This window comes from Eriocheir sinensis, chromosome 37, assembly GCF_024679095.1.
Source record: "Eriocheir sinensis breed Jianghai 21 chromosome 37, ASM2467909v1, whole genome shotgun sequence".
NCBI lineage: Eukaryota > Metazoa > Arthropoda > Malacostraca > Decapoda > Varunidae > Eriocheir > Eriocheir sinensis.
This window is the reverse complement of record NC_066545.1, coordinates 10,424,071-10,445,935: the sequence shown is the minus strand read 5'-3', so window position 1 is coordinate 10,445,935 and position 21,865 is coordinate 10,424,071. Positions and strand designations below refer to the sequence as shown.

The window sequence follows — 21,865 nt, the reverse complement described above, 5'->3', positions numbered from 1 at the left end:
ACAGTAAAGAGCGACAGCAATGATAATAATAGTAATAGTAAAAATAATAATAATGATAATGACGAACGCTTCCAAATTGTTACGAAGTCGAAGGAAAATAAAAAAAATATGTCACTTTTAATTTCCTTTCGAGTAACACCGACGATCGAAGGAATTGGAAGACGAGGAGGAGGAGAAGGAGGAGGAGGAGGAGGAGGAGGAGGAGGAAAAACAAAACCAACGAAAGGATGAGGACGGAAAAAAAAAAAAGGTTGCAGATGAAAATGAAATGAATGAGAGAGAGAGAGAGAGAGAGAGAGAGAGAGAGAGAGAGAGAGAGAGAGAGTGCGAGCGAATAGGTGAGTGAATGAGTGAGCGTATTAGTGTCAGTGCTTGCAGATTAGTGAGTACAAAACCACTATAAATACTCTTGGTTAGTGACACAGGAATGCTCGGTTAGTGAGTGAAGCAGGCGGTTAGTGGGTTAGGCGGCGGCACCAGCAGACCGATTAGCAGGCGTCTCTATGTTGGCCTGCTGCGGGGCCTGACGGGGGAGGGGCAGCTTTACCTATGCCACACGTGTAGTGCACCTCGATGTACTTGTGGGTGCCGGGGCAGGGGTCGCCGAAGAGGTCGCTGTTGACGTCCATCGCACAAGTGTCCTGCCCGCTACACCTGTGATCGGGGCACCTCGCTACCTTAGTCACTGGTATTTTTTTTTTATAGTCATGGTTATTTATATATATTTGTTAGTGCCTATATTTTTTTCACCTTGCTTTGGGTACCTTGGTTTTTGGCTACTTAGTGTGTTTTTTTTATTTTTTTATTCAAGTTTATTGCAGTTTTATTTATTTTCACCTTTCTACGGTACTAGTCTTTGGTTAATTGTGTTTTTGTTTATTTATTATTATTTGTTATTGTTTTTATTTTTATTTTGGAATCTTAGTGTTTGGTTATTTGTATTTTGATTTATTTATTCATATTCATTAGTTTTTCCACTTCGCTAAATAGTCTTTGGTGGCATTTTTTTTTTTGTATGAGTTTATTTTTACTCAGTTTCACTTTAATTTGTTGCCTGTTACTCTTTTTTTGTCAATATGTGTTTCTATATTTGCTTTGTCTTGAAAGGCCAACTTAATTCTATTGCTAACTTATCATGGCCGTTTTTCCCCTCTCGCCACCTTGGCCTCAGCTTACTGGTGATACTCGTTAATATGTTTTATATTTCCTATTAAGACTGTCTAAGAATACAACATGTAAAGTGTATGCTTCTTAAGTTATCCTATATATAAATAAAGCATGTGAAGAAGAAAATAAATGGTTAAAGCATTATTCTACAAGAAATATCAAAGAACATAGAAAAAACAACAACATATATGATAAAAATTCATAATTAAGACCCGACAGACATTATCACTTACATATAATACCAACAACAAAAAAACTTCTGCTATTGCTACTAATAGTAGTTCTATAATAATAATAATAATAATAATTATAGTGTGTGTGTGTGTGTGTGTGTGTGTTGGGTCATTTCGGCTTGGGAAGCGTCCACCAACGCAACTTTTGCACCAGTCGACAGCGTGAAATCCGGCGCTGTGTAAGTTTATCATCATCGTGCAACGCCATGCAGCAGGACTGCGAAAAATGCATGTGTAGAAGTTATTATGGAAGTGATGACTCAAGAACAGGAAAAATGTGAGGCTGCTTTTCATCGTGCAATTATTTACAAAAAACAGCAAGAGACGATAGACATCACCAAAAAACTACCGCACGGAAGAGCTTCACCGATCGACAGCTTTCTAAACACGGCGTTGTGTGGGGATAGTTTTTAATTTTGTAACACCATGCACAGGGTTAAGAAACAGCAGTAAATAGTTACATGTCCTTAAATATATTGTATTGTAGAGCAATTTTCTGCAAGGGTCAGCATGTATCGTGTAACATCATGCAAGAGTTGCAAAAGTTGCAAAAAAATGCAACTATGGATTAATTGTTCAAAATCCAGCACAGTGTTGGGTCATATTTTCATCGTGCAAGTCAAATAAGAATTACAAAATGCTGGAAATTGCAGGCAAATTCTCGTAACCTTTAAATATAAGAGCAGTTATGATAAAAATGATGATAATAAAATGAAGAGTGAATGACTCGGGCCACAACGGCGGGCCCCGGTGGTGGGTCAGGTTAGGCGACTCCCCACGCAGGAACGACGCTTCTGTGAGAGTGAAGAGCAGTTTCCGTTTGGCGCACGCGGTGACTCCAGGACAGACATTCCACCGCTTTGATGTCTATCTTATATGTATATACGTTGTGGCGCGCAGGACTCCCTCAACTCTAGGTGAAGATTGGTCCATGTGCAGCATAGCGTCGTGGGCGGGAGAGCACGGTATGTATTTTGATTTTTATTATTCACACGATGAATGAATAACTGATGCTTTCCAAAATGTTTGCCTATCCAACTCCAGTGTTAGGGCACTCATGTCGAGCCCCACTCCACACAGCACCAATAACAACATTTTAATAGTAACAGTAATAATAGTAGTAGCAGCAATAATAGTAATAATAATAATAATAATAATAATAATAATAATAATAATAATAATAATAATTGTAATACCTCTATACCTAAACAGCTAAAACTTCAAGCACAGACGCACCTTTCCAGACCATTACAAGTAGTCTATAATGCAACTACAAAATCATCAAACAGATCCACACAGTAACCCTTCCCTCCCTCTCCACCCCCCCCACATACACACCAACACACGCAGGCACACAAACACACAAACACGCACCCACATAAACACCTCAATCAACTAATGGCCAATTACAACGCACAGAACAATGGGTTAACACACACACACACACACACACACACACACACACACACACACACACACACACACACACACACACACACGAAGATTAAGCTGTTTATGTATCTTTCTTCCTTTCCAGATCAGGAGTATTACGACCGCTTAAAAAGATGGATGGGAATTTTCTACTGTATAATCTCTCTCTCTCTCTCTCTCTCTCTCTCTCTCTCTCTCTCTGTGTGTGTGTGTGTGTGTGTGTGTGTGTGTGCACCTTTCCCTAACAAAGAAAGAAAGAGAACTGTAATCTGTCGGAGTATCTGAATAGCATAATAGTTTGATCGGCGGTGAACAAACAGACACAAAACAAACACATGCTCGCTATAGAAACATAACCGATTCATTGTTGTGGGTTTAGAGATGAAAGCTGACGGGAAAAAACACAGTAAAACATCTATCGAGAAAAATATATATCTAACAACAGAAGAAGAGGGAAAGGATGCAACACAGAAAGATATTTAAATGAGGTTCACAACAACAATAATGACGAGATATAAATAAATTGAGGTTTGATGAAGGTATATGTAAATGACGGAAAAAAATAGGGAAACGATGGAAAATAAAGACAAGAATTAAAATCAGCTTCGAAAAAACAACCACAAAAACAGCAATAACAGACAAAATATAAAAGAAAAATAAAGGCTTAATGAAAATATATCAAAATAACACAAACAAATAAGGGATATGATTCAAAACAAACAGGTATCAAAACAAACTTCAAAACAACAACAACAACAACAAAAAAAAAAAAACAAGAAGGTTAAATTTAAGTGAGGCTGAATTTATTGAAGGTATATTAACGCCAGAAAACGTATTAATAATGTAGCTTAGCGTTGGCGTATATGAAGACTAATGTATTTAAGAGATAAGGGGAGGAGGGGAGGAAGGGGAAGGGGGGAGAGGAGGAAGGCGTATCACTTGATGCAGGGCGTATAGGCATATTAGGCACCCCTGGGTATATATGGGGGGGGGGGGGCTAGGGGGGTTGGGGAGGGGTTGGGGGGCGTTCTGGGGGGTGACAGGAAGTAAGGAAAAAGAGGAAGAGGCTAAGTGGGACGTGAGGGCTTGGAGGAGGGAAGAGGAGGGAGGGGGAGGACCTAAGAGGGATATCTACTCTTAAACTAGTTAACAGGAGGGGGAGGGAGAAGAGAGGAGGAGGAGGAGGAGGAGGAGGGTTATTGTGCGAGTGTAAATATATCTCTTTGTTATCATATTATTGTCATTATTATTATTTTATTTATTGTTATTATCATCATTTTTGCATATTTTTTCTCCCTAGAGTTTATTTTCTACATAATTTTTGCATATTTTTTCCCGTATATGTATTTTTTTTCTTGAGTCTCTTTTCTTCTGGTTATAGTTTCAATACAATGGTCAATTTTTTTGTTCTTATAAATCTGTGTTCTCAGGTAAAGTTTTTCCATTTATTCCTTTCTTTGAATTTCGAACATATATAAAAGAATAATCCAACCTCTTTATCATTTGTTATTTTTGCGGCTGGATATCTTTTTTTTGTCTCATTTCTAGGATATTTCACTTGTATTTTAACCTTTGTCCTGTAATTCCTTTTTTTTTTCTGTTTGAGGTGCTTCTGCTTAAAAAAAATGAGTTCAGGGTTTAAACGAAATTCACCGACATTCTTTCTATTCTTTCTATATCACACAATTGGTCCATTCGCAGTATATTCCCAACTCTTCTTACATTTTAAAACCACATTCGCTTCGTATAATTCTGCCTCTGCTATTACAGTTTTCAGTGTCAAGATACGTTATACTCTCCCCTAAATGCCTTATAACAACAACCTAAGTCATTGAGCATAAACTGAACTCATTTTCCCTTTTAACTCATTCATAGTATAATTTTTTCCCTTATATCTCAAACTCCACTTTCCTCGTACGCTTCTGCCTTTTCTATTTGAGTTCTCAGTGTAAACAATAAACTAAAACCATTGAGCATAAACTTAACTATTTTTCCCTTTTAACTCATTCATAGTATAATTTTTCCCTTATATCTCAAACTCCACTTTCCTCGTACACTTCTGCCTTTTCTATTCGAGTTAAAGTGAGTTAAAAGGGAAAAAGAGTTAAGTTTATGCTCAATGGGTTTAGTTTTTTGCCTTATAACAAAAACCTAAGTTCACGGAGCCATAAGCTTAACCTTCTTTCCCTTTTACAATACGTCTTGCTCCTTGTGCTTGTAATTCTGTCGTTCCTTCCTCTTCCCATCAACGTTGCCAGATTATCGTACTCAGCCGATTATATTTCCCGACTTCCTCCCCAAACTGTCTTCTGGGTTCCAATAACGAAAGTAATTTATAGTTATCGTCAAAAGAGTTAGATCCTGATGTTTCTTGGCAATAGTTAGGCGTCAGAAACCGGTAAATACTATGCTCTGAGTACGACAATCTGGCAACGTTGCTCCCCATCGTTTCTCCTCAGCGACAAACACGTTACACTTCGTTACGTCTCATACACTTTGTTTATCGTCGCTGCTCCTCTTACGTTGTTTTACTAGTATTTCCCATGTGTCTCCTGCGCCTTCATTCTTATTTTCCTCATTCACTTTTCTTGTTATCTCCTGCTCCTCCACTTTCATTCCGCCGAGCATTTCCTTCCTTTCTCCTCTTCCTTAATTCGTGTAACTCACAAATTCATTCTCATGCTTTTTAAAACAAGTATTTATTTTCTCCTTTCATATTTCTTATCTCCTCTTCTTCCGTCAGTTCTTTTTTACTTGCTAATCTAACGTTCATTTTCTTTTCTTTTTATTTTTTTAATTATCACGCATAACACGAGATACTTCAGTTACTACTTCAAATAATTGTCGTTTTTACTTTAATTTTCCTGTAGTCTATTTCCTAACGCCATTTTCTCCTCCGTAATTGATAACTTGAACTGATTTTTTTTTTATATTCTCTTTTCTCGTTATATCTTGATGCATCACCTCCCCTTCCCTTCTCTTCCCCCTCCTCCTTTTCTTTCCCGCGTGCATCTCTCATCCTTTCTTCGTTATCATCAGGCATTATCTCCTCCGGAACACCTCGTTTTCTCCATTTCAATTACGAGGAATGGCCGATCTTCTCCCTCCTCGACCTACTTCACTGCATTTTCCTTCTGCTGTTCCTCCTCCTCTCTCCTTCCTGCTTTCCTTCTTGTCCTCCTTTTCCTCGCCATTCCAGACGCAAACTCCGTCACACGCACATCTTTACGATACACACACACACACACACACACACACACACACACACACACACACACTCACACACACACAAGCCTCCAGCGACAAGCAAACTATCGACACATTGAACTGACGCGCCCTGGTAAGCGGTCTTGATTTTCCCCCTCCCCCTTCCCCTCCCCCTTCCCCTCCCCCTCCCCTCCCTCCTAGTCATCACAGGTGAGGCTTCAATAACTACCTGTGTGTCTGGAGGCGCGACAATGCACACCTGGCGCACACCTGGCCCCAACGATTTCAATAAATGAGCGACCCAGTCAGTCAGTCGAGTCACCTCCAGCGTCTGTCAGTCAGCCGCGTCGTGTTGTGTAGCGGATTGCGTGTGTCAGGAGGAGGAGGAGGAGGAGGTTACAAGTTGGACATGATTCTGTGTACTTCTTTCTAGTCTTTCCGGAAGAGGAGGATTAGGAGGAGGAGGAGGAGGAGAAGGATGAAGAGGAAGAAGAGAAGGAGGAAGAGGAGAAGGAAGAGGAGGAGGAGGAGGAAAAATATAATGATGAAGATATGGATAAGAGTGATAAGAAAGAGGAAAGAAACAGGAAAAACAGTTCTAAGACTTATAGAGAAAAAAACAACGATATGGAAGAGAAAAAAGGATGAAGAGGAGGAGGAGAAGAAGCAAGAGGAGGAGGAGGAGGAAGATGACAACGAAGAAACGAATGAAAATAATGAAAAAAGGGGGAAAACACAAAGAACAAAAAGAAATAAAATAAACGACAATATAAAATAAATAAAGGGATGAAGGGGAGCAAGAGAAGGAGGTGGAGGAGAAGGAGGAGGAGGAAGATGAAAATGAAGAAGGAAAAGGATGAAGAAGAAGAGGAGGAGGAGGATGAGGATGAGGAGGAGGAAGATGAAAATGAAGATACGGATGAGAATAATGAAAAGGAAAAAGGAAACAGTAATACCAGAAGACGCATGGAGGAATAAGACAACAAAACAGAAGAAGGAAAAGGATGAAGAAGAGGAGGAGGAGGAGGAAGAGGAGGAGGAGGAGGAAGATAAAAATGAAGGTACGAATGAGAATAATGAAAAAAAAGAAGACGGAAACAGTAATACCAGAAGACGAATGGAGGAATAAGACAACAAAACAGAAGAAGGAAAAGGATGAAGAAGAAGAGGAGGAGCAGGAAGAGGAGGAGGGAACTATTTTCTAAGGAGAAGGGAGAAGTATGGGTATGTATGGAGGGGGGCGGCGGTCCCTGTGGAGTCGTGTGTCTTCATAAAAGGTTCCTACTTCCCCTTACTCCGACCTACCTGATCACCCTCCTCGCCTCCTCTCCCCTCTTCTCCCCTCTCCCCTTTCCACCCCCTTCCGCCCACCTAAACTTATGCCTCTCTCCTCCACTTTAACCTTCCATTCTTCCTCTTTCCTCCTCCTCCTCCTCCTCCGTCCCTTCCACCTGTCTCCCCTCACCTTCCTCCTCTTCTTCCTTCTCTCTCTCTCCACCTTAATTTCCCTTAGCTCCATCGCTCTCCCTTCTTCCTCATCTCCTCTTTCCTTAACTTCTTCTTCTTCCCTCTTTCTCTTTCTCTTTTTTTCTTTTTTCCCATTCTTCTCTTCTGTCTGGTCTAATTTGTTTTCTTGTTCTTGTTCTTGTTCTTCTTCTTCTTGTTCTTCCACAGTTTTTGTTCTTCTTCTCGGTCTTACTTTTTAATTTTTTTTTTTTCTGCAGACTTTATCTTCTTCTTCTTCTTCTTTCTTTCTGACGTTGTGGGGTGAGGCATTTTCTCCTCCTCTTTGTATTATTCATCTCCTCTTTTTTATCTTTTTCTTTTTCTTCTTCTTCTTCTTTATTATTTACAAGTTCTCTTCTTTATTATCTTCGTTTTTTAGTGTGGGGGTGGTGGGGGCTTATCACTGTTTACTTACCCCCTACCCCCCACCCCTCTCTCTCTCTCTCTCTCTCTCTCTCTCTCTCTCTGCTTAAAAAGAAAAAAAAATCATCCCTCCCTTCCGTGTATATAAAAAAAAAAGCAAAACTGACACTAACTTTAGGCGAAGGTTCCTGTTTTTTTTTTTTTTGCCTACATTATTAATTCAGGCTTCATACACAGATAGGAGGAGGAGGAGAAGAAGAGGAAGGAGGGAGAGAGGGAACAGAAAAAAAGAATGGGGTGGAGGAGGAGGAGGAGGAGGTTGAGTTCTTTGAGTGTATAAAAGTAAAAATAATAATAAAAAGATGAAGAATAAGAGGAGTAAGAAATATATGTGGATTCATTAAGCCTTTCTGTCCTATATTTTTCTTTCTTTCCTCCTCACCTTCTTAAAGACAGATAGATACATACATAGACAGAGACAAAAAAGAATAGGGGAAACATGCTTCGATAAATAGATAGATAGATAGTATAGACAGACAAGCAGATAGATAGTGAGAAAATAAAGAGGGGAAAAAGAAAGAGCCTTGGATAGATATATAGATAGACACACAGACTGGTAGATAGATAAATAGATAGGTAGATAGACAGATATGGAGAAGAGAAAAAATAAAGGGAAAAGAAACAGCCCTAGATAGACAGATACACAGACAGACAGGCAGATAGGTAGATAGATAGATAGGGAGAATAAAAAAGAAAGGGAGGAGAAACAGTCTTGGATCTCCCTGGGTCTCCTGTGGCCTATTACGCGGACCATTTCCATTCAAGGGGGTGGGGAGAGGGGAAGGAAGAAGGGAGGAAGCGAGGGGACTACGAAAGGGAAGCTAGAAGGAGGAGGAGGAGGAGGAGGAGGAGGAGGAGGAGGAGGAGACAATAGGATAGGAACAGAGGAAAAGGAAGAAGAAGGAAACAAGAGAATAGGAACTGAGGAAGAGAGGAAGGAGGAGGAGGAGGAGGAGGAGGAGACAAAAGGATAGGAACAGAGGAGAAGGAAGAAGAAGGAAACAAGAGAATAGGAACTGAGGAAGAGAGAAAGGAGGAGGAGGCAAAAGAACAGGAACAGAGGAGGAGGAGGAGGAGGAGGAGGAGGAGGAGGAGGAGGAGGAAGAAGGAAACAAAAGAAGAGAACCATAGGAAGAAGGGAAGAAGCAAAGGACCTACCACAGAAGAAGAAGAAGCTATGAGAGGGAAGAGAAGAGGAGACAGAAGGAGGAGATGGAGGAGGAGAAAAGAGGACACGAAAACAGGGATGAGAAAATAGGGAAAAAGAGTAGAAGGGAACGTAAGATGAATGATAATAGGGAGAGAGGGATGATTGGAAGGAATAAGAAGAGGAGGAAGCGAGGAATAAAGAGTACAAAGAAGAGAAAGAGGAAGAGGAAGGCAAGAGGGGACTGGACTTAAGAGGGAGTGTAAGAGGAAGAGGAAGAAAATCTGATAGGAGACAAGAGGAGAGAGGACCTAAGAAGAGGGTGAGAAGGAGAAATGAGAAGAGGAACTACAATAAGATGAAAGGAAGGAAGAGGGGCAAAGATGATGATGATGAGGAGGAAAGGGAGTAAAGAAGAAGGGGGGGGGGTACAAGAAGGGGAATAAGAAAGAGAGGAAAACACAAAAGAAAAAGGGGAGAAGGAGGAGGAAGAGGAGGAGGGGAGGAGGAAGGGGAAGGGGAGACTAAGGGGTGACTTGGCTCTATTTAATTCAGCTAATGTTACTCATGAGACCTTCCTCCTCCTCCTCCTCCTCCTCCACCTCCGTGTCTTGAGTTCACTAATTTCTCTCTCTCTTTTTCTCTCTCGTGTTGTCTTCTCTCCTGTCTTCTTTACGGTATTTTGCTCCTTTTTTATTAGAGGGGAAGGAAGGGGGAGGGAGGGGGGAGGGAGGGGGAAGGGGTATAGCTATCATCTGGTATAGTACTCGTGTTTTATTGTTGTTGTTGTTGTTGTTGTTGTTGTTGTTGTTGTTGTTGTTTAATATGAATACTGTTTTTCTGCATGCTACTTTTTTTATATACTTTTTACACTCTCTTTATCTCGGTTGCAATTGGCCATGAAGTCGTTGTTGTTGTTTCTTGTGTGTGTGTGTGTGTGTGTACTAAATTTCAAGTCACACACACACACACACACACACACACACACACACACACACACTCACCGACATACCTCACACCCCAACACTCCCTCACACACACACATCCCCTCCCCCTTCACACACTCACACCACCTCGCACACGAACTCAACCGAATATTAAAAGCAATCGATACGCGTCTACCTCGCCTAACGCTCCCACCTGACAATAACCTGTCCCGCCTCTTTCATTAATCTCGCCCTCCCTCTATTCCCGCCCTTTAGCTGCGCCTCTTCCTCCCTTTCTCTTCTCCCCTCCCTTTTTCACATCTCTCCCCCTCATCTCTCTCCTCTCTACTTTCATCCCCCCTTTCTAGCTTTCTGACACATGCTCTTCTTCTTTATTTCCTTGTTCTTTTTTCCTGTCTGCTTCATTTTGTTCTCTTTTTTTATCTCTCTCTTCTCTCTACTTTCATTCCCTTTCTATCTTTCAAATCTACATGTACTCTTCTTTTTCTCTTCCTCCTTCTTGTTTTTTTCCTTCTCCTTCAGTTTGTTCTCTTTTTTATCTCTCTCCTCTCTCTATCTTCATTCCCTTTCTATCTTTCAATTCGAGATGTGCTCTTCTTCTTCTCTTCCTCCGTCTTGTTGTTCTATTCCTATCTCCTTTTTTTCATATCGCCTTTCTATATTGTAATTCCCTTTCTAGCTCTCAAATCAAGTTACCTTCCTACCTTTCATATCAATCTCCATTCCTCCTTCTATCTACTTCCTTCTGTATCTCCTTTATTCTTTTTTTTTTTTTTGTTTCATCTCTCCTCCTCTCTTCTCTCTATTCTGTAATTTCCCCTTCCTTCTTTCATATCTACATTTACTCTCCGTTCCTCCGTCTTTCTTCTTCCTTCTTTATCTCCTTCATTCTTTTTTTCCATCTCTCCTCCTCTCTTCTCTCTATACTGTAATTCCCTCTTCCTTCTTTCATTTCTACACTTCCTCTCCGTTTCTCCGCCTTCTTCTTCCTTCCTTATCTCCTTCATTCTGTTTCTTCCTCTCTCTCCTCTCTCTATCGTAGTTCCCTTTCTCTTCCCTATTCTTAAACACTTGCTCTCCTCTCCCTCTTTGTTTCTACTTCCTTCCCTATCTCCTACATTCTTTAATTATTCTCTCTTCCTTTCTACCCTTCAAATCGTTAATTCACCTTTTTCCCCTTCTACATCCTATCTTCTCCTTTCTGTTTTCCCCTCTTTTTTCACCTCTTCCCTTCCTCTAATACCTTTCTATCTTCTCCTTCATTCTCTTATTCTCTCTTTCTTTCTACCTTTCAAATCGTTAATTCACTCTTTTTCTCTCCTTCGTCTTCACCCTATCTCCTACTACCCTTCGGTCTTCCCCTCTTTTTTTTTTTACTTCTTCCCTTTCACTATTACCTTCCTATCTTCTCTTCATTCTCTTATTCTCTCTTTCCTTCTACCCTTCAAATCGTTAATTCACTCTTTTTTCCCCTTCTTCACCCTATCTTCTCCTCCCTTTCTGTCTTTCTATTTCTTACCTCTTCTCTTCCGCTATTCCTTCTCCTTCCCTCGTTCCTTCCTTCTCTCCCCCTCTTTACATTTCCTTCTCTTTCTTCTACTCTCTATCCTCCCTCTTTTCTCATCTCCTCCTTTTTGCTATCCCTTCTCTATCTTCTTAAATGATAATACTTCCTCCTTCCCTCGCTCCTTCTTACCTTCCCTCGCTTCTTCCTTCTCTCCCTCCTAACCTCCCTACCTTTCCTTCCCTTTCTGCTCTCTTGGTTGCCCCTCGCTTCCCTTCCTCCCGTCTCTTCCAATAGTTTCAGCCATACTAACACCTCTTGCCTCCCTCTTTTATTATATGTCTCCAGGTTTCTCTCTCCCTCTCCCTCTCTCTCTCTCTCTCTCTCTCTCTCTCTCCCCTTTCCTATGTGATTTTTTCTTTCTCTTCCCCTAATATATTCTTTCTACTCACCCTTTCCTCTCTCCCCTATTCTTCTGCTCTTCCCTTTTCGTTTCCCTCTCTACCTTACCATTCCGCAACTTTCGACAGCCTTCCCTGGTCCTGTCATTTCCATTCTGACACTTGCTATCGCTTATTCATCCCTAGTTACCCTGGTCTTTCTACCTGTCACCTGTCCCCTCTTCTCCCTATCTTCCTGGCCTTGTCTTCCTCTCTTCGTACCTCTTACAACCTTTCCCTTCCCTTTCTAGTATCTTCCCTTTCTATCTTGTTCCTTGTCCCGTTTCTCTCCTTATCTTTTACAAGTTTCCCCTTTCATCTCTATCTTCCTGGTCTTGTTCTCCCTTTCTTCCTATTTCTTACACCCTTCCCCTCTTCTTTCTATCTTTCAGGCCTTGCTCTCCCTCTCTCTCTATCTCTCACACATTTGCACTCCTTTCTGTTTTCCCTTTCACACCTTTCCATTCTACTCACTAACTTCCCTATCCTTGCCTCTTGTTCTCCCTCTCTCTCTACCTCTCACACTTTTCCCCTCTCCTTTCTATTTTACCTTTCACACCTTTCCATTCTTCTCACTAACTTCCCTATCCTTGCCCCTCGTCCCCTCTCTCTCCCTACCTCTCGGCCAGCACGCGGCGGGTCCTCGGGCTCTGGCAGTTGACCGACCACTCCGTATTGCCGTGGGCGTTGCAGATGGTGATGGAAAAGCGGCCGTAGTTGGCGCGAATCACGTCGATCACGTTGCCGGGGTTGCAGTTGATGTTGAGCATTGTCCCCTCGCAGGCGTAGGCGGTGCGGTAGGACTGGCCTGTGGGAGGAGGAAAGAAAATGGTTAGGTTATGGAGTGAAGGAGGGGTGACTGAAAGAAGAGTATGGTAGGGAATGAGTAATTCACGAAAATAAACGAAAGCTAATACTCTCAACAGTGATGTGGAATAGTTGAAGGATATCGTTAAGTTTGTAAAGTGACAAAGGGCTGAATATAAGGAAAAAAAAGGGTATTATGAATCAGTTAATATATACTGACACAAGATCACACTGCTCCTAATGATACACAGACTGAATTGGCATGGTAAAGGGAGAGGAGAGAAAACGGTACGCTCGCTCTGAGACGGAGGGATGACTAAACTAAGCAAAAGAAGTACACTAATGGTAATATTCATCAGTATAAAGTTACAAACACACACACCATTACTAAAATGATTAAAGTGAGGCTGAGTTGACCTCGTATAGGGGAAGAGGGAACATGATTAGCGCGCTGAGGGACGATGGGATAACTCTGTAAAAAATAATTGCATCACAAACACTTCTCCCACACAAGATGACGCTCAATGCAGACTTGAACACCACTCAAGAGGTCTGAAATCGAGGGGCCTCACCACTTCGCCAGCCAGACCCTAAATTTAGACGGATGAATATACATGAAAGGAGAACGGAGGGACAAAAAAATGGTCTGGGTGGACAAATGAAACACAGGACAAATGGAGGAAACATGGAACAGAGAGGGAAGAAGGAAAGTAACAGGACGAGGGTGATAATCAGATAAAGCAGACCACAGGAAACGTAGAGGGAATAAGATAGAAACAGAGGAGACGTTTAACAAGGTGAAGGAGGAGTAACAAGAAGGGACGGGACCAAGGGAAGGAAAGAGAGAGAGAGAGAGAGAGAGAGAGAGAGAGAGAGAGAGAGAGAGAGAGAGAGAGAGAGAGAGAGAGAGAGAGAGAGAGAGAGAGAGAGAGAGAGAGAGAGAGAGAGAGAGAGAGAGAGAGAGAGAGAGAGAGAGAGATTGGTATTCCTTTCGTCTGCTGCAGTGGAGTTAGGCGGATGACCGAGCATGACCTTGTGTTGAAGAGTCAAAGGCTGCAGGAGGAGGAGGAGGAGGAGGAAAACATGGAAGAGCAGGCTACAGAAAACTTGCTACTGGCTTGTGACGAGGCTGCCTACACTATTGATTTCATTCACTAGCTGGTCAGGCCCTTCAGAATACAGTAATTAAATCAGTTGCTGCGTGTACGTCCTTGCGGGAACATTCACTCCTGTCGCGATGAAGAATTTATTACTGTGAGCGTTAAAAGAGTTGATCGTTTTCGTATTATTTAAAAGCTTATGCCAAAACTTAGAAGGCGAGAGAGGATAACGACGAAGAAAATAATGGTAAAAATTTGAAAGAAAAACTAAAAGAGAACAAAAGGAAGAGGAGTTGGAGGAGGAGGAGCAGGAAGAGGAAGAAGCTCATGAGGAAGCAGAGAAAGGAGAGGTGAGAACGCAAGTTATTTTTAGAGTCGAGAGAAAAAAATACTGATCGACAAGGTAAACAAAAATGAGAACAGGGAAGTAGGTCAGTGTGAAAAAATAAACACTTAAAACACTCGAAAAACAAACAAACAATATATACTGAGTGTGTGAAAAGTACATATGGAACTATCAAATGCAAAAAAGTTAATATATACTCAAAAACTATGTAATGAAAAATAATTAGGATGGACAAAAACAATAATTAGAAAATAAGCACAACGAAGCGAAATAAAAATAAATAAAAGAAATTGCCATGACTGGTGAGATTGCAAAATAATTAGAATGGATGAAAGGAAAAAAAAAAAGGGAAGTAAAAACGAAACAAATGCAAGGAGCGACAACATAAAAAAAACAAAAGCAAATAACCTGAACTGAAACAAATTAGTAAATAAATAATAGATGAACGAATGAATGAATAAAGAGGAAAAAAATGAGGAAAGCACTCGACACAAGATACGAAGGAGGAAGAGGAGGAGGAGAGGAAGAGAAGGAGGAGGAGGAAGACAAGGTTAAAAAAGAGGGAAAGGAAGAAGTGGATAACGGTAAAGAAGAACAGAATGAAGGACGAGGAGGAACAGAAAACGAAGAAAGAAGGAAAATAAGACAGAGAAGGTAAAGGAAGAAGAGGACAAGATTAAAGAAGAGGAAAATAAAGAAGTGGATAGAGATAAAGAAGGAAAGAATGAAGGAGGAGGAGGAGGAGAAAGAGGAGAACATGACAAGGAGAAGGGGGGTGAAAACAAGAGTAAAGAAGAGGAAGAGGATGAGGATGAGGAGGAGAAAGAGGAACAGAAAACGAAGAGCGGGGCGTCAAGCGAAGCGAGGGAGTCAATCTCAACAATCCGCCTGAACCGATTCCGCGCCGAGAACTGAAAACCCGAAACCACCACCAACGCCGCCGCCGCCGCTGAGCTTACACGAAGAAGCGGCGAGGACAAAGAGGAGGAAGAAAGGAAGAAGGAGGAGGAGGAGGAGGAGGGAGAAAAAAAGCAACACGGGGGAGAATGAATAAGGGAAAGAGAAGGATGATGAAGAGAAAGAGGAAAGAGAAGAAGAAGCAGGTGCAGGAAAGAAGTGAAATGGGGAATAAAGGGAAAGAAAGAAAAGGGGAAGATGGGGACGAAGAAGAGGAAGAAAGACGAGAATGAGGAAGAGGAGGAAGGGGAGAGTCGAAAATAATAAAGAAGACAGACGGAGCAGAAACCCCAATAAAAGAAGAGGAAAGGGATAAAAAGGTTGAGGAAAGAGGGAAAAAAACAGGAACAAGTAAGAAGACGAGGAAGAGGTAGAGGAAGAGGAAGGGGAAGAGGAAGAGCAATAAAAAGAAAGAGATAAAAAACACGAACAAGGAAGAGGAAGAAAGAACAAGGCAGAGAAAGAGGAAAAGGAAGAGGACGATAAAGAGGAAGACGAAGAGGACGAGGTACACGAAGGGAGAGGAGGAAGAGCAATGATCGACTCAGCGAGGAGGGCGGAGGATGAGGACGAATTAGGCGTCTTTGTGGACCAGGTTTTTGAGGGGATCACGTCTCTGGCCCGGCGGGAATATGCAATAGGATTTCCTGTTGCCAATATTCCTCTTATCTCTCAAGCCTGGCTGGGTAAAAATAGAAGGGCGATGAAAGTGGGCCAAGAGGAGGACGAGGAGGAGGAGGAGGGAAGTGGAGATGAGAGGATTGCTAGGAGGAGAAAGAGTAAGAGAAGGACTAACTGGAGGAGGAGGAGGAGGGAGGTGGAGATGAGAGGATTGCTAGGAGGAGGAAGAGTAAGAGGAGGAGGACTAACTGGAAGAGGAGGAGGAGGATTGGTACAAGGAGGATGTGGATTGATGGAGAGGAGGAGGAGGAGGAGAAGGAAGAAGAGGACGTGATACTGGAAAATAATACATTGAAGACATGAATAAAAAGATAAAGATAAGGAGAAAGGGAAGAAGGAAGGAACAAGGTGACGAAGAGGAAGAAGAAACGAGATGATAAAAAGAAAAAGAAAAACAAAACAGGAAAATTAACTAAAACACAAATTTAAGCAAGAAACGAAGAAGAAAACAACAACAGTAAGGCGATAACACACTCGAAGTAAAATCAATTATCTTCCCCTTACTTTACATGCCTTAATTAATTTTCTCTCTCTCTCTCTCTCTCTCTCTCTCTCTCTCTCTCTCTCTCTCTCTCTCTCTCTTATTTCCACTTTCCAATATTCCACCTCCAATATTGCTGCTCTTCCTCCACCTCCATTACACCACCACCACTACCCCCTCCACTAACACCACTTTCCCCACTAACAACTCCTCCTTCACCTCGTTCACTGCAATTACTGAAGGTGTCACGGAGGTAAGTGGCTCGCGTACGGGGTGGCACTCAGCACGGCACCAATACACGCGTGGCACTCCCGCCCGGCACTTCCCTTTGTCGCGGCTCAAGACACGGCAAACAAGGACTGGCGGCGGCGTCATTATCGAGCTGAAGGCACTATCATTATCTCAGGTAAACAAACGAACGAACAGGTGAGGAAGTGAGGTGGTGGTGGAGTCGTTAAGGTATTCGCCAGGTGAGAAAGAAGAAGTGGAAGAGAAAAGAGGAGAAACGGTGTGCATGCGAGGGAGAACAAGAGAGGAAGGACGAAAGGGAGGAAGAAAAAAGGAAGGCTGGGGAGAGGAGAGGCAGGGCAGAGGAGAGGGAGAAAGGGAAGGAAAAAGGGAGAAAGAAAAAAAGAAGGCTGGGGAGAGGAGAGGCAGGGCAGAGGAGAGGGAGAAAGGGAAGGACAAAGGGAGAGGAAAGGGGGAAGAAAGAAAAAGGGAGGGAAAGATTGGAAGAGAGAAGGAAGAGACAGGGAAGGAAGGTAGGAAAAATAGGGAGGGAGAACGAGAGAGAGGAGAGAAGGAAGAGAGGGAGGAAGCTGGGAAGAGGGAGAGAGACAGTGGGAAGGAAGATAAGGAAAAAATGTGAGGGAGGGAAGGAGGGAGGGATAAAGAAAAAGGGAGAAAGTGATGGAAGGAGATACGGAGGGAGGGAGGGAAAAGAAGGAAGAAGATAAGGAGTAAAAAAAAAAGGAAAGAAAGCTGTGGCATAGATAGTGATGAGTTAGGTAATGATGGAAGGTGTGTGTGTGTGTGTGTGTGTGTGTGTGTGTGTGTGTGTGTGTGTGTGTAGAAGCAGGAGACAGGTGTGCAGACGGACGGGAAAAAAAAAAAAACGTTGAAAACAAGAAGAAAAAAAAAACGTTGCTGTCACTGGTATACAAGTGCCTCGAAGGGGGCTGAAAAGGGGGGCGAGGGGGGGGGGCTGGGGTGAAAAGAGGGGGCGGGGGGTTAGGGGGGCGCGGCACCTCCTAAAGTGGTCCAGGGCGATAGATCGGAAAAGAGAGAGAGAGAGAGAGAGAGAGAGAGAGAGAGAGAGAGAGAGAGAGAGAGAGAGAGAGAGAAATGACCTATACAATGATAAAAGAGTGACCTAAAAACGTGTCTTGAGCAAGCGAAGGTAAAAAAAAAAACATCGTGAGAGAGAGAGCGCGCGAGAGAGATAAAGAGAGAGAAAAAAAAGAAGCAAACGAGAGGGTGTGAGGCGGCAGGTTGCTACACACGAGAATACATTAACGAGATACAAATGATAGAGAGGGAGAGAGGGAGAGAGAGGGAGAAAGGGAGAAAAAAAAGGGAGAACGGAAAAGATGGAGCTGGCCCATTGAGAGGTAATAAGTCGCCCCTTCAGCGCAGCCTCGAAGCCGCGCCGAGTGTTGGGAAATTTGAAGTGAAAGTGCCGTGAAAAATTGCCATTGTATCCTCCAGCGGCGCAAAAAAGGGAGATAAGGGAAAGGTGGTGAAAAGAGAAGAGGAAAAGTTACAGGTAATTCATGTACACAAAAGGGAGATAAAAGGTGGTGAAAAAAAGGAAAAGGAAAAGTTACAGGTAATTCATGTACACAAAAGGGAGATAAGGGAAAGGTGGTGGAGAAGGAAGAGGAGAAGTTACAGGTAATTCATGTATACAAAACGGAAATAAAAGGTGGTGAAAAAAAGAAAAGGAAAAGTTACAGGTAATTCATGTACACACACACACACACACACACACACACACACACACACACACACACACACACACACACACACACACACACACACACACACACACACACACACACACACACACACAAACACGAATGGGCAGTGATTTTCAGAGCATCGGGAGAGATAGCGGCCACGGAAAGCGGAACAACAACAACATTTATATATTTTAGCACAGCACGAACACAAGCGACGCATTACTCTAAACTTCAATAGTAATAACAAACAATAACAGTAATAGTGGCAGCAGTATTAGTATCAGTATTAGTAATAGTAACAAAACGAAGGTAGATGCTTACATTTTCACCTACAAATACAAAACACCCTCACCACAAATTTTATACTGAAGAAACAAATGAAAGATAAGTTAAATAGGAAAAACAAAAGCCTAAAAATATCTATAACAAGGTATTTACAACTACAAGAGGAGAGGTAAGTGAGTGAAAGAAAGAAGTGTAGGAAGAGAGACGTGTGAAAGAAGGCGTGATATCCCCGAAGACTTTCTCCCACAACCTTCATAATAGTCTCAGTCATCAGCCAGCCAGTCATCACCCAGCACGAAGCCAGTCAGCCAGCCATCAACACCATAATCATCCAACACCCTAATGGGCCTAATCAATCAGCCATCATCCAGTCAGCCAGTAATCCAGCCAGTCAGCACCTCAGTCAGTCAGCACGTCAGCCAGTCAGTCAGTCAGCACGTCAGTCAGTCAGTCAGCCACGCCCCCGGACATGGTGTAGTTCAGCTATTACTCCCTTCTCCTCCCCCTTCCCCCCGCAGCACACGTCTGATCTGGCCCTTCCTATTTCCCCGGGGACTCAGCGGGGCCTCTGTCTCCCCAGTTTGTCTTCATAAGTAACGCGAAGAGGAGGAGGGAGGGCATGAAGGGGAAGAGGAGGGAGGAGGTGAAGGGAGAGTAAGGGAAGGAATAGGAAAAGAAAGAGGAGGAAAAGAGGTAGGTGGAGGGAGGGCATGAAGGGAAGGAGGAGGAAGAGGAGAAGGGAGGAGGTGAAGGGAGCGTAAGGGAAGGAATAGAAAAAGGAGAGAGGAGGAAAAGAGGGAGATGGAAGAAAAAGGGAGAAGGGAGGTGGTGAAGGGAGCGTAAGGGAAGGAATAGGAAAGAAAAGAGAAGGAAAAGAGGGAGATGGAAGAAAAAGGGGTGTTGATGGGGGAGGAGGAAGTAGAAGAGGAGTATTTTCATTGAAGAGGAGAAGGGAGGAGGTGAAGGGAGAGTAAGGGAAGGAATAGAAAAAGGAAAGAGGAGGAAAAGAGGGAGATGGAAGAAAAAGGGAGGTTGATGGGGGTGGAGGAAGTAGAAGAGGAGTATTTTCATTGAAGAGGAGAAGGGAGGAGGTGAAGGGAGCGTAAGGGAAGGAATAGGAAAGAAAAGAGAAGGAAAAGAGGGAGATGGAAGAAAAAGGGGTGTTGATGGGGGAGGAGGAAGTAGAAGAGGAGTATTTTCATTGATTTTTGGGCCCCGTTACTATTTATTATATTTTTTTTTTACAGCAGAGTTCAAGTTCAAGTTCAAGGGCGTAAAAAAGAAAAGAAAACAATAATGAAAAGAAAAAGCCCGCTACTTACTGCTCCAAGGGAATGTGTTACATACTATTTAAGATAACTAACACTACCTTCCATTACTATTTGAAGACGTTAATCACCATCAACTCCATTACTATCACTATTACCCTCACCACCATCATCACCATCACCACCACCAATATTACTACCCTCACCACCACCACCACCACCGCCATCACCATCACCACAACCTCGACCACACTATCTCTACCAGAATCTCCTGAGAATCCTTTCCCATCTCTCTGACTGTCTTGTTCTTAACTTTTCCAACTATTTTTCTTATCAATTTTATATATAATTTTCCTCGTATACGTGACTCCGCCTTATTTTCTTCCATTATTATCATTAGCATCATTATTTTTCCTATCTTCGTTTTTTTTTTATCCTGTCAGATGAACGAATTATTTCAATCTTTGACGATGATGATGATGACGATGGTGATGATGATGATAATAATAATAATAAGAAGAAGAAAATGAAGAAGAAAAAAAGAAGGCGAAGAAGAAGAAGAAGAAAAAAAAGAAATAATAATAATAATAATAATAATGAGAAGAAGGAGAAGAAAAGAAGAAAATGAGGTAACTATTATTTTTTCTTCTCTCTTATATCTCTCATTTCTCTACTTACTTTCTTATTTCTCTTTTTTTGCCTGTCTGTCTGTCTGTCTGTGTCTGTTAAGAAAAATCAAGACAAAAAAGGACACACCAACCCCCACCCCCCCCACTCCACCCCCCACACAACCCCCTCACACACAAACACACACATCCCTTCCCCCACACACAAACAAACAAACAAACACACAGAGAGAGGAGCGCAGAGTAAATAAATGATTCAGGGTTTTATTCACGTGACCGTCCGGGGGAAAATAATGTATAAATAATTCGGCGTCTTTTTTATGTCGTATTTTCTCGCGTGTCCAACAATTTCCCGGCGAGGCGCGGCACGAGGGTCCGGGGCGCGCAGGTGAGGCCCGAGGGACGCACACACCTGGCGGGAAGGTAGATGGAAGGTGATTTTAAGGGTTCAGTTTCTGGCTCGCTCTCTTTTCTTACCACTTTCTTTTTCTCTATCTCTTTTTATTTCTCCTTTTTTCAATGAGTTTATTTTTTCTTCTTTTGTATATATTTTCTTTGAGCTTATTATTTGTGATATTTATGGTCTATCTTTATATTTTTTTTTTTGGTGAGTATTTTTTCTTTTGTATATATTTTCTTTGAGTTTATTTTTTTGCGATATTTACGGTCCTTTTTTTTCTTTATTTCTTTCTCTGTTTTCTGTCTTTATCCCTTTTCTTTTTTTTGAGTGAGCTATTTCTTTTTTTTTATATATATTTTTCGGTGATTTTATTTTTTTGTGATATTTAAGGTCTCTTTTTCTTTATATCTTTCTCTGTTTTCTGTCTTTATCTCTTTTCTTTTTTGAGTGAGCTATTCCTTTTCTTTTTCCTTGTATATTTTTTTTGTGATTTTACTTTTTTGTGTGATTTTCAGGTTCAGTTTCTGTGTCTCTCTCTCTCTCTCTCTCTCTCTCTTTCTATTTCTTTATTTATTTCTTCTTTTTTTCTTTGGGGGGTGGGGGTGAGATTCTTCGTTTTTTTTCCTCTTTTATTTGTATTCTGCAGTTAGTTTACTTTTTTCTTCTTTATTTTTAAGTCTGTTTCCTGACTTTCCTCTTTTTTTCTTATTTCCTCAGTATCATTTATTTATTTCACCCGTTCGTATTTCTTCCCTTCTATTTCATTTTTTTATGTAACTACTTTTTAAATATTTCGTTATTCTTCTTGTATTTAAATTTTCCCGGCAGTTACTTTTTTTCTTTAATGTTTAACTATGATTCTTTTTTTTTTCTTTTTTTACGCGCATCATTCATTTCGTTTTACCGTTTCGTGTTTATTCCCTTCCTTCCCTTCCTCATTTCTCATTT

The 21,865-nt window shown here is 41.8% G+C and overlaps 1 protein-coding gene across 1 annotated transcript in view; it reads right to left on the bottom strand.

Moving 5' to 3' along the window:
* Positions 1-21,865, bottom strand: part of LOC127008461 (latrophilin Cirl-like) — a 42,952-nt gene that overhangs the window by 20,143 nt on the left and 944 nt on the right. Inside the window, exons 2-3 of the mRNA XM_050880606.1 lie at positions 12,624-12,813; positions 548-654 (exon numbers count right to left, since the gene is read on the bottom strand). Of these exons, the coding sequence (XP_050736563.1) occupies positions 548-654; positions 12,624-12,813 (297 nt within the window). The remainder of the gene's footprint in view (positions 1-547; positions 655-12,623; positions 12,814-21,865) is intronic.